Here is a 14,043-nt window from a genome sequence, read left to right as displayed (position 1 = left end):
CATAAATGATATACAATATTTAGATTTATTATTAAATATCTAAGTTTCAATATAACGATAAAATCTAACGTTGTAAATCTAATAAATAATATAAAATGTTTTCTCCTGGAAATATTTAGTCAAGTTGTAAACCTATTTTCAAATGAATTGAAAATATTAAGTAGTTTTTTATAGATTGAACTATTTTGTCTATCATTGAAATTCCTAAATAGTAATGCCCAATTTGAACCATTAAATTTTAAAAAATATTTTAAAAAATCAGAACGAAGCAAAAATTATACTTAAAACCCAAAAAGTTGAGGGTCCGGTATTCTCACACTCGCTAGCTATCGGTACCTCACGATAGTGAGGTACCGACAGCTAGTGTATAATAAATGCAATTGAAACTACATATTCACATCTTCATACTCATATAAATACAAACACTTGTACGTTATAATAAATTTGTTTGCTCGTACAATAAGTGTGTTATACATACATACGTAATGTACAAAAATTCACATTGCTCATGCATACAGCATTACCAAAAGTAATGTATTTCTAAAAAATTAAATCATTGAATTCAATATCTTTTTATATTTCACAAGCGAGACGTAGAAAAGAAGCTACTATATACATATATTTATATATAGATATATTATTGTGAGACCCAAAAACATACAAAAATAAACATTCGAGTGGATTCTGTTTTCTAAAAATAACTATGATGTAATTACAATATGGCGCTCGTAAACCTAGACTCGTTTTTACCTCTCGTTTTTTTCGCTCAGGGGATATATTTACGTAAATTGATTGTCAAGGCATTTGTAAATTATAAATAAGTTCTATATGGTATTAAGGTGGTTACTAGAAACGATTAATTATATGTTTCCAATAGCTTTAAGTTATTCTATGAAGGATTCTTAATTCAACTAACTATGCTCAAGGTCCTATATGTATACATATATAATATACAATACTACAATCTTATAAGTTATATGTCAAAAATCTAAACATAATTTAATTTTGTTTTTGTAATAAGAAAAAAGTTATGGAACATAACTGTTGAGTTCGTAACAAAATATTTTATTTTTCACCTTTTGACAATCGCATAAAAATTTCTCTCGTAATAGAGAATTTCACTGTTATAACGTCTGCTCTGTTTCCTGTTGTGAAAAATGTGAGAGTAATAACGTTTTCTAAAATCTATACTATAATTCTCAAATTTTCTATTAGAACTAATCTCTCTCACTACAAACACACTAGTCACCAGTGACCACTAGTGATTAGTGGAACATTATTTGTTTACAGAACGTTAATAAAAAGCAATGTATTGTAAGTTTAATAACGCGTTTTCTAAATTCATAATCTAAATTATTTTGACTTTAATCCTTTTTTGAAACGCAATTTAAATAATCACTAAGTACATAAAACGAGAGATAAACTAAAAGTAGACAAAGTCAATTTCTCGATTTATCGATATGGTGCTAGTTGCAGCACGTTTATTTTACATAATAAATTGATTTTCTTCCCACTATATTGATGTAAATACAATGAAAGCGTTTTGTTTCACATTTGGCCGATTTTCATATAAAAGTAAACTAATTGAATAAACATTAAAATTGTGGTACTAACATCTCTCCCCTTCCCAAATTCTGGGTTCCAACATTTAGGACTCTGTAGGTCAATATGTCTGACCTGACTGATTTTGGTAATTTTAGAGTTGTGTACTATTATTAGCTAAAACTATTTTTATCAGATTTCGAGGACCAGCGCTACTCATATTGTGATTAACTTACCGGTGCCATTTATCTAACAGAAATATGAATCAATGTTACTTAGGAAAATAAAATATTTTGAATAGTGTTTCTTGCTATCTCGAACGATAATTAGAATTACCTGAACTATATAAAATTGCATTTAAAACTCAAATTTTGTTAACCGATTGTTAACTATTTGAAAGACATGGAATAGTGTTGTTGATAAATACGTTTAGGGACGTTCCGTGGGCGGGGTAGGGAAATAAACTGTTTCCTAAAAACGGTAAATTCCGGAGGTCGAATTATGTTTTTAAAAAATGTAAAATAGTACATTTTCAATGGCAGTAATATAAAGTGACAGATGGGGCATAAAGTAAGAAAAGTTTCAGCAAAAATATTAAATACCCCAATGGTGGAGTATATTCTGATTAGTGAATGACCAAGCATACAAATAGTAATTGGGTCTAATTTAATTATAACTGTAGAAAATATGTCTCTCCGTGTTTCCTATTTACTACGAATCCTATTTACTTGTCCTAAAAATCTAATAAAATGTGTATTAGACAAAAACAAAAAAAAAGTTCCGTCGCAAATCATCTGCATTAGACAAAGGATCAAGGTACGGAAGGGACGTTATTGCCCTCCCATTCTTCGATGGTATATTTGTCAGAACACTGCCATATTTTATCTGTAGCTTGGCCACAGAACTACCACGTCATTTCCAACTTGAGATATTCGAGATTTCAACTGAACTCTCTCTAATCAGGTCTAAACCAAACCACTTTAATTGTCTTAGTTTATCTAACCATGTAGTCACTTAGAATCTCCAAGAGTTGGACCCAATCTTCAGAAGTAATTTTAATGAAGCAAAAAATTTGCGCTGCATGAGTTAATAATCTTTCAATTTCTCCCCAGATATCTTGTCTATACTTTAATTCTCAAATCATTAGGCATATCAACATTTGCCTTTACATATTTCGGTTAGGTTAGGTCAATTGTAAAGTTATATTAGATCGTAGTATTGAGTTAATTTTTAAATTGTACGTTATTTGTGTTAAGCAGATCTGAAAAATAACGACTATTTATTTATTTAAAAAAGCAATTTCTAGACAGCCGTATAAAAAGTTGTTAATGGTCAACAATTTGCGCGGTTAAGGTCAACTTTTTTGACAGCGCCCATACCGAAGTGTCAAACTGCGTATAGAGTTTGCGTTGCGCGTTTTACTTTAGTTTGCTTCGCAACTTTCCCGAAATGGCACAGTTGTCCGTAAATCGCGGTCAGTGCCGGGCGTGCGTGCTAATTATGACCGCCTCGGTTGACTGGTGACTTACTCGAGTTAACTGCGACGAAACAAAGGGAGGGAGGTTATATACCTCAGATAAGGAGAGATATCTAAGATAAAGAGAGATATACTATCGCAAGTAAAAAAATCAAAATTATCTTTGACACATAATATAAGTGTATATTGAGCTATAAACAGTGTTTAATAATGAACGAGAACGAATATGAAGTTTACGTTAACAAAGTTTTTTCGATTGATCTCAGTGAGTGGCTTGTGTGTAATCAAGGACGTTTTCTATCATTTGACCTAATCTTGAAAATAACCTCACGTGTGTAAAAGATTACGTATGGTGAACTATCGTTGATTGTAAAAAATGTACTCTCAAGTAATAAGTGGAGGTGATCAAATGACGTTTTGAGATAAAGCGCGTATTTTTTTTTCTTACGGCCTTGACGTCCAATAAACTTCCACAATCCTATTTTTAGCAATTGGTTATCTTATTAATTCGTTCATTTATTATAAAACATTGCCTTTTGCATAATATGGTCAATGTAAATTCCTTTGTGTTTTAATATTATCTTATCATTCCAATATATTAATATCAATGTTCTCAAACAACAAAATAAATTATTTATGTTATTTTATAGTAAAATATAGATTATAATAAGTAAATGCCTTTGTACTTTGCGTTACTTACATTCTTACTTTGTAATTAATTTCAGATACTTTTTTATGTATAAATCAGAGAATTCCAGCCTTTTAAAATTCTTAGAAATTGTTAAAATATATCTGAGAAATAGCATATCTTCATTAGGAATGCTTATCCCATAAAAGTTGACCATAAAATTATTTTTTCCTTATCTGTTCATTAATATTAACAGAGACATAAATATTACAGTAATTATATTTTATTTATTAAAATAAAATTGTACAAAATATAAATATTTTTTTTATATATTATATTTCAATTATTTAAACTTTATTTTATTTAGTATTACAAATAAAATGGAATTTTAAAATTCCTCATCATTCAAACTTAATCATTTATGTTTTTAATTTATATCCATCAATATTTCCATGTAACAAAAATCGGATATAATCCTTAAATCTTGGTGCACTTTTTGCTTCCATATGAATATATATTAGCTCAGGAATCTTCTTCCTACACAATCCAGTTTCATCAACATTGAATTTTAAGAAACATGATAAGATAAAACTAGATATACAACAAATGAAAATTAATGTCAGGCATTGAGTTTCATACATTTTACCATGGATTTAAGGGGGGGAGGGCAGCTGGAAGTATTTGTATCACCTCTTGAATTTGGCCAGAAAATGCATGTCATTTAATGAAATAATATGAAACTTAAATCGAAATATTTGACCAACTTTTTCCCCCCCTAGAAAAAGCTGAAATGACGTCCCTGATTCTAAGCCATAAATTCTCCGGTTATCCCTCAAAGAAAATTTAAAAAAACAGTCTCAAATTGATCTCGAAAATATTTTTTAAATATGTCACTTCAGTGAAATCATATCGGAATACAGTTTCACAAGTAGATATATATTTTTATTATTTTATTAGTGAAAATATCATTTATCTGGCAGGTATAAAGTAAGTGTAAAATTGATTTCAATTTTTCCATTTGTAGTAATATATACATTTACATACTTATCATTATTGATTTACATTTGATGTATAAATTTTACAGTGAATGTTTATTTTTCAGTGAGGATATTTTTTCACTAGTGAAGTCCAAATACATTTTCGCTAGTAGATACGTATTACTACTAGCGAAAATATAATTTAACTGATAAGCGCTAGTGAAGTTATATGCTGTTCTAAAATGTATGAAACTAAATTTGACAGTTGCGAGACATCCACTTGCTGTACAAACCCAAACCTAACCTACACGAATTAACCAAACCCAACTTTAAAAAAGTTCTAAAACTAATTATATTTTAGAACTTTCATTAGGTCAAGTCTAAAACACAAACTAAGCCAACTCAACTCTCAGTATATTGCTCCACATTTTGTCTACATGTGTATATTACGCTATGTTTCAAAAAATGATAGCTATTCTTACCGATATTACTACGGACTTCTGATATGGAAGTATTGGTCAAAGTGTGTTCAAATCGAATTTTGGTCAATAGGAAAGCAGAAAAACAATTATCACTTCTCAGAAGTCAAAAATTCACGTAAAAAGCAATAAAATCGTGTCGGTGCCGTCGCAGTGGGAACGCTCGTTAATTATCGTTCCCACTGCGGATGTGGATTTTTGACTTCTGAAAAGGGATAATTGTTTTTTGCGTTCTCCTATTGTTCAAAATTCGGTTTAGGTATGCTTTATTCGATGAAATTCGATTAATTCGATTAATAACTATGACGGCGACAGCACGATTTTATAGCTTTTGATGTGAAATACCACGAATGAAATCAATACCTTAATGAAATCGAAATAATAAAAAAACCACTGACTGGCCAATTATTATCCAAATAACGTCCCAGTATTTTACAATATTATCTGTCATAATATAACTGACCCACTCTTTAATAATTACTGATCATTCAACTCTATTCATTTATTTAATATCAAATGTATAAATAAGTTTATTAAAACTCCCATAGAGAATAAAACTATCAGTACTGCCACAAATTGTTTTGTAATTAATTTATCAGATGCAGAAAGTAAATATATTTAATAATAAATTATTTATTCTTCATTTGAATCAATCACTTCTTGCCATCTTGTTATTGAATTTTATTATTAGAGTTATTAAAAAAAACAATTAAAATCTTCTCGATTTGTAAAATTATTTGCAATTAAAAACTGCTGTGAGATAGGAAGCAAATGAAAATCCGTAGGAAGCGATACACGGAGAATGAAGCGAATTTATCAATAACTCCAGTCCCTTATTTTTATATTATATTATTTTAATTACAGGAGAATTTGAAATGGCTTCGGGTCGAACTTCTCCAGTGGCAAATCCATCCGAAGGAAGCAGTCGAAAAGATCACTCATCAATGCTTAGCGCAGAATCAGAATTTGACGACAGTCTAGGAGTGCCTCCTTCATTGTCAGTCATAAATGTCGCTCCGAAAGAATCACCATCAGAAGTTGATGCAGGGCCAAAAGGTTAAAATAAACTTACATAGACACATAGACATCCAATTCTAAATTATTTCACATTTTAGTTCAATTTAAAAATGAAATTCCATACAAATCGATATTCAACGAACCCATCAAATTCAGTTCCGTTCACCGTAAAGTTTTCATACCCGGAATAGAAATTCAAGTGCAATTCGCCAAACACGAACGGAACATATCGTCGAATTTGTTAAATCCTAATTTGTATGTATTATATATTTAATCACATATCATTCAGCTTCAATACCATAATTATTTTATGACATATTTTAGATACGTCATCCATTTATCTCACGGCGATTTTTCATGGAAAATATCCAAACGCTACAAGCACATTTTATATTTGCATCAACAGCTGGTAGTATACAGAGCGACTCTTAATATACCATTTCCTACTAAAACACACAGAGAGCACAGAAACAGTGTTAGAATGAACATGGAAGAAAGCAACAGGAACGAAAATGGCACAGTTACGACAGAAAGTAGAAAATCAAACCGTCCTAAATTACGATCACCTGCTTTACCACGGTAAATATATATTTATACGGGATCTTTATCGAGAAACGTTTGGATAGAGACTTATCAATGTATGTAGCCAACGTTATTGATAAGGATTACCTTTAGAAATAAAGTTACAACCGATGATATCCCCTTTTTTAGCTCTAACACCATATCTTCATTATTCGGTCTAATACTGATTATTATAAGATTACATATTAATATAATTTTTAATAATTGTGGTTTTAAGGTTTCCCAAAAAACCGGAAGTGCTTGTTTCATACGACGACATACCACACAGAATGAAACAGTTGGAAGATTATCTACACTCGCTGTGCAACATAACAATTTACAGAAATCATCATGAGTTGGTAATTACGTTATAATAAAGTATGAAGATATTGAACTTCAAATATCTGATTCAATTTTTTTGTAGATTACGTTTTTAGAAGTATCGAACGTATCGTTTGTTTGTGAACTCGGCTTTAAAGGAAAAGAATGCATGGTCAAGAAGAAAGCGGGATCAACACTACCCGGACAAACAGGATGTGATTGTTGTGGATTGTTACATTATGGAGTGTGTAACAGGTAATAAATGAGATTAAAATTATTTTAGTTACGTTTAGTTTACGATAAAAATTAACTTAAATATCAGTTAACATGTTCTTGGCTTGGAGTCTACATATAAATTCTTTTTTTATATTAATTTAATAAGTTTTTTAAAATGGCCAAAATATTTATTTGATTAACACTTTTATTTAGGCAAAAGCTTTCTGTATTTCAACATTTAATCATATTTTTTCAGATGCAGCTTCTTTTGTAGCTCATTAGGCTTTGGCAGATGGAGAGAACGATGGTTTTTCGTGAAAGATACATTTTTTGGATACATATCGCCAAATGACGGCGAAATTAAATCGATAATGTTATTTGATCAAGGGTTAGTATGCAAATTTTAACTTTTAACTATTTATAATATATATTCTATTATATCAAAAATTATTGTGGGATACATTTAACTCATTATTAGAGCACCCAATAGCATATATGTACATATGTATGACCTAGCTGAACTTAACACTGTGTGTGCCGCACACTCGCACAAATAAAAATACATGTAGAACCGGCACCTTTTCGCGCAATCGAAAAAAATGCTCTAAAAACGCAATTTTCAAACTGTCATATTAATGACACTACATTATCAATAATTATAAAAATGAATATGGGTACTCGCCCCATAGGTATTCTTCCTAATTCTTGAATTCAGGGGTTGTCAACTTTCTGGGTTCGATAAAAATAAATTCAAAACACACAAAATACACATTTAAAAAATATATTATTTACACTTATTATACTATTATTATTCTTTTAACTATTTTTAATGATTATTATTATATGTATGTTTATGATTATTAATGTAAAATTTGTCAAAACATCCTCCAAAATAAAGTGGCAGTGGCACGCCACATTTCTTGCAAATAAATTTAAAAATAAAAGTATTGTGTGTGAGATTATATAATGAGAACCCTAGATTCGTAAATGCTCATTTCACTCATGGTTAAAAAAATTACTGCTGAATTTTATAGCTCTGAATGAAACATACTAAGTGTGAAGATTCTACATGATGCATAAATTAGATCGTAAATATTCAACTCGAATGAAAGCAAAAAAAGCGCCATAAAATGATAACAGGTGTCAAAAAGAATTCGTTGAAGACAGAGATTCGAAAAAAACACGTTAACTTGTTTGCTGCTCCACGGCGACGTAAATTTAAAATATTACCGAAGATAATCGTCAAAACTAAACAAAAAATTAGATACGTTAAATATTTTTTTAATTTCATTTTGTATAAAGAAAATTTTTAAAATGACATTTTCTAATGAATACATTTTCTTATATATATTTGTTTGTTTTTAGTGGCACATTATATAAATTGATGACGGCAAAGGTCCCATATTCAACCAAAAATGTTAAATGTAAACTCGAACCACTAATTAATTTTTAATTATTTATTTTTGTATGAAACGCAATAAAAAAATGGCATCTGTTAAAGATATGTATTCTCTAGTATATATTTATTTAAATTTGGTGCCATAAAATGAAAACAGATGCCAAAAAAAATCTTTGAAGTCGGAGATTCGAAAAAACGCGTTATCTTGTTTTCGGCTCTAGGGCGACATACATTTGAAAACAAGTTAACTTCTTAGTGGCACACACAGTGTTAATAATCATCACAATATTAATTAGAAAAATTAGTTAAGATAAACCCACAACCTTTAGCAATTGCCTATGAAGCTGTTATCAATAATATATCATTATAGTTTTGAAGTATCGAGCGGAATCTACTCGACCGGATTGAACAACGGACTTCAACTTTTAAATTTGAACCGCCAAATGATCTTTAGACTGTGGACGAAGAGAAAGAGCAAAGAATGGATCGAATATTTTAAAGAAATTGCTAATAATCAAGGTTGATTTGGCTTAGTTTCTGTATGTAAATTACTATACAATTTGCTATAATTTAAGTATTGTTTTAGCGCGCGATTTTACGGCTCCGAATCCTCATCGTGCTTTTGTGCCAATGAGGTCATCGGTCAAAGCGAGTTCTTTTATTGACGGTGGAGGCTATTTAAGCGCTGTTGGAGATTGTTTAGAAGCCGCCAAAGAAGAGATTTACATCACCGATTGGTGGTTGAGTCCGGAGATCTACTTGAAGCGACCGATTAACGGAGAATATTGGCGGTTGGATCAAGTTTTGCTACGAAAAGCGGTACGCAAACCACTATTTATAAGCTTTAGAATATTAAAATAATAACTTTATAATATTTTAGTCGCAAGGAGTTAAAGTGTTTGTACTACTTTATAAAGAAGTTGAAATGGCGCTTGGCATATGCAGTTATTATAGTAAATCGAAACTTTCCCATGAAAATATCAAGGTAAATTAATACAAGTTAATTTTTGTTAGTTTAAGTGATGATGTAAAATACTATTTGATTAGGTTTTGAGACATCCTGATCATGCCAAAGCTGGCGTGTTTCTTTGGGCTCATCATGAAAAAATTGTCTGCATCGATCAAAGTATTGCTTTCGTCGGCGGAATTGATCTTTGCTACGGAAGATGGGACGACCATAAACACAGGTTTGTACACTTTATTAATGATTCATTATAGTTTGAGTAGTAATTAGAGGGTTTTTTATTAACATTTTAAAGAACTCGGATAATATCAAAAAACATTTATCTAAAGAACTTATTTTTTTTCAAAAAGTTTAAATACATAAATGAAAACACGCGATGACTTAATAATCAACCCACTCATTAAATTTCTAATGTAACTTAATTTTTAGACTCTCAGATATAGGTAGTATAGTGAGAGACAACTCATCGCGTCCAAAATCTAAGAAGATGACTTCTAGTCGTCCACGCTTCTTTAAGGATTCCATCGAACTGAGCGAAGATAATGCATCAGAAGTTGAAGAAGAGATAGAGAAGTCAACAGCTGATGAGTAAATATTTTATAATAATTTGATTCTTTATACGAGATGTAACAATTTAGTTATTTTATTGGCCCAATGAAAAGTTTACAAAAATATTTTATACTTACTCAAAACTACTCTATTTAGTCATGTACAAAAACAAATAAAACCATATTAACACATTACGGTCCGAAATTTTCGCAGAATTTTAAATATTTCTATATTTTGACAAAAGGTGAAATTATAAAATCTTTATTACATTCGCACAATATTTTTATAAACTTAAGGTACATTGCTTGAAACCCTCGAAAATGCATGAACATAAATTTCGCTATCACACGTAAATGTGTTAAGTTTGGAAAAATAAAATTTGAAAATACCTGTAGAGCAAGGTAATGATTATAACAAATATAGCATATGTAAAATGGTGCGACAAGATAGTAATCTCGAAGAACGAAAAACCAATATCTCATGTACTAACACATATGGTACCGCCCCTCAGGGCGACTGACCAATCACAGGGCAGTAATTTAAAATCACATGTTAAAGAATGTTTTTGTGCACTAACTTATAGAAAATAAGTAGACTGGTATCTTAATCATTGAAAAACCATCAGAGAGTACATAAAAGTAGTATAAAATAACCAAATTTTAGCCCAGGGAAAATATAATTTATTCTTATTACATTGCTTTAAAATATTGTTGTATTTTATAAAATTAGATACTATATTATTATTGAAATATAAAGTGGAACCTCGACTTACGAGTATTTTGAGATACGAGCAGATATGAACAAATTTTTTTCAAGAATTAACTCGACTTAAAAGCAATGTCTTGACATACAATCTTGATGTCTTGCCATACGAGCAAAAAACGTATTGCGTAATTTAAAAAATAACTTTATCATTAATTTGAGCCATATGTATTTATCATTTCAGTTCCCATTAATCCATTTCAATTTTCCCCATTAAAATGGATTAGTGGCATTTCAATTATTTTTGATGAGGGAATTTTATTTGAATTACAAGCTCCGTCACAATGAATTAAACTTTCAATCAAAGTACCCCTGTACTTTAAATGCGAAATTAAATTATATTATTATTTTACATATATGTAGACATCTATGAACAAATATATTAAAATAGTTAATAAATAAATGTAGCCAAGCTTAAAACCATTAATAAAATTATTATATATTTCACTATAGATTAACTTAATCCGAGTTCAGCACAGATCTAAAACAGTCGTTAAAGGCATCTCTATATATTGCTTATGTGCTATAAATAATAATGAGTGAAATTAATATTCCATTCTACGATCTGGGAATTAAATTGCCACACAATATATTTGAAATTATTGATCACTTTATTACAGAGTTTCGGCGTTACCTCATAATATTCCAACATTACAACCTGGGGATCATCTATTAATGCCAAGGAGTCCGAAACCCACTACATCTCCTGTTGTATTCTTGGAAGATCATTATAATCCGGATTTAAATAGTAGACGCAATATAATGGACACTATAACTGATAAAAGTAAAGATATATTAAGCTTCTTCGGTAGTGAAGCTTCACCGTCTGCAGCCGAGTCAAGCGATAATAAAGAAAGAGAGAAAGCGGCAAACTATGCGCGAGATATGAATATGTTCTTCCCTGAAAGCGAGCAACTGCAAGAACCCATGGTAGAATCAAAAATGGCTATTATGCCTACTATAACCGAAGACGAAAGCGGCTTAAGCGTAAACGATGTGTCCCTTATAAGTGATAATGATAAAGACAAATCAAAATTGTGGATTGGGAAAGACTATGCTAATTTCATAGTGAAAGATTTTACTAATTTGGATTCACCGTTTGTCGGTTAGTTTACCAACATAAGATTATGATTGGACTTGCTAATGAGTTGAATTTGTTTTGTTTAGATCTGGTCGATAGATCGACTACACCTAGAATGCCATGGCACGATATAGCTACAATGGTAGAAGGCATAGCCGCTAGAGACGTAGCTAGACATTTCATACAAAGATGGAACGCACACAAATTCGAAAAATTCAAGTAATATATTACATAAATATTTAAGCTTGTAAATAAAACAAATACTGTAATATTTAAATATGTTTTCAGATATAATTCTACATATCCGTATTTGATGCCAAAGTCATACATAGACATCAATGTACCGAATATAGTTCCCAATTTAGAAAAGCACAGTGTTACTTGTCAGATCCTCAGAAGCTTAAGTTGTTGGTCAGGAGGATTCGTAGATCCAGAATCTACCGAGCAAAGTATACACGAAGCCTATCTCGAGTCCATAACTAGAGCTCAACATTATATTTACATTGAAAATCAGTTCTTCATCACTCTATCGATCAACAGTTGTATTGTTAAAAATCAGGTATTGATGATAGTGGATAAGGTATATATTTTTTATTTTTCTTTCATTGTCATAATGATATTTTTTATTTACGTTCAGATTGGTGAAGCGATTTACAACCGTATATTACGAGCTCACAAATCTAAATCCAAATTTAGAGTATTCGTTGTGATGCCTCTGCTCCCAGCTTTCGAAGGCGAAGTCGGTGCTTCAAGTGGAACGTCTTTACATGCTATAACTCATTGGAATTATCATAGCATAAGCCGGTGAATATTTTTAAAGATTAAAACCCTTACCAATTTAAAACCAATTCTCATAAATATATTTTATTATAGTGGTAAAGAATCTCTAATTGTAAGATTGAAAGAAGCCGGAATCAAAGATCCGTCTGAATTTATAACCTTCCATGGATTAAGAACTCATTCGGTTCTGGAAGGAGAACCGGTTAGTGAACTAATATACGTTCACTCTAAATTAATGATCGTCGACGATAGATTAGTGATTTGCGGTAGTGCAAACATCAACGATAGATCCTTATTGGGTTCTCGAGATTCAGAAGTAGCTGTATTATTCCAGGTTAGGATTTTAGACATTTTATTATAAATGGATATAAATTTAAATATTGATATTGTTTTAGGATGAAACTTTTGAAGATGGTTCTATGAACGGTGAAGTATTTCCATCAGGTCGATTCGCCGGATCATTAAGGAAAAGGCTATTTAGAGAACATTTGGGAATGATCGGAAATGCAAATAGGCAGCAAGAAATCGATCTGAAGGATCCAGTTATCGATTCGTTTTACAGAGACAAGTGGTTGGCCATTTCTCATAGTAACACCGACATCTTTGAGAAAGTTTTCTGTTGCATCCCAACAGATTCCGTAAGGTCGTTCGCTGATTTAAAGAAGTATCAAGATGATAATCAGACGACCCTGTGGGAAACCGATCCAGACGCCGCTAATAAGGAAATATATAAGATTGTCGGGCATTTGGTTACTTTTCCGTTGGAGTTTCTCGTCGATGAAGTTCTGACTCCCTCAAGCAAATCAGTTATGGGAATTATGCCAACTTCATTGTGGACATAAATTAATTTCCCATCGTGGAATAAAAATATAAATTTAAAAATAATGTGATTAAAAAGGTGCTATACATGTTATTAAAAATGAATCAAAAATTGAACATATTTAAATATTTTTTAAAGTTATTATTATATTGTTTTTATATTTGTTGTATTTTTTTATATTTTTTACAGTTTGTATTAAAATTTGCCAGTATTATCAAATAATATTTAATTATTATTATACTTATTATTTCCATATGTATAACATATATTAATAAATTCATTCATTCATTGTAAATGTTTTATATGATATTACATTTCATTATCTAAAAAATGTTTAATTTAGAATTATTTTTTTATAAATATGTTTTGATTGTTATATGAATGGATTAGTACCTAGTAGCGCACAGTAATATCTCTCATAATGACTCGTGACTTGAGAGTGATCAATTTACTCCCACCATAATGACTTG

At 30.5% G+C, this 14,043-nt stretch overlaps 1 protein-coding gene across 1 annotated transcript; it reads left to right on the top strand.

Annotated features, from left to right (window-relative positions):
• Window positions 1–2,869: 2,869 nt before the first annotated feature.
• On the top strand, window positions 2,870–13,621 carry Pld (Phospholipase D). Its single transcript, XM_088201230.1, has 18 exons — window positions 2,870–3,161; window positions 5,968–6,159; window positions 6,219–6,375; window positions 6,445–6,699; window positions 6,920–7,040; window positions 7,106–7,257; window positions 7,475–7,606; window positions 8,988–9,136; window positions 9,204–9,436; window positions 9,498–9,602; window positions 9,665–9,804; window positions 10,011–10,169; window positions 11,513–11,997; window positions 12,060–12,192; window positions 12,262–12,532; window positions 12,611–12,777; window positions 12,847–13,087; window positions 13,149–13,621. Exons 2-18 carry the CDS (start codon window positions 5,979–5,981, stop codon window positions 13,593–13,595), a joined length of 3,528 nt encoding a protein of 1,175 aa, XP_088057356.1. The 5' UTR covers window positions 2,870–3,161; window positions 5,968–5,978; the 3' UTR covers window positions 13,596–13,621.
• Window positions 13,622–14,043: the final 422 nt, after the last annotated feature.

Source organism: Plectrocnemia conspersa, unplaced genomic scaffold (genome assembly GCF_051122295.1).
Source record: "Plectrocnemia conspersa isolate PC_06_02 unplaced genomic scaffold, ASM5112229v1 ptg000013l, whole genome shotgun sequence".
In the NCBI taxonomy this organism is placed as follows: domain Eukaryota; kingdom Metazoa; phylum Arthropoda; class Insecta; order Trichoptera; family Polycentropodidae; genus Plectrocnemia; species Plectrocnemia conspersa.
The sequence above is the reverse complement of the archived record's forward strand: the minus strand, read 5'-3'. Positions and strand labels throughout refer to the sequence as shown.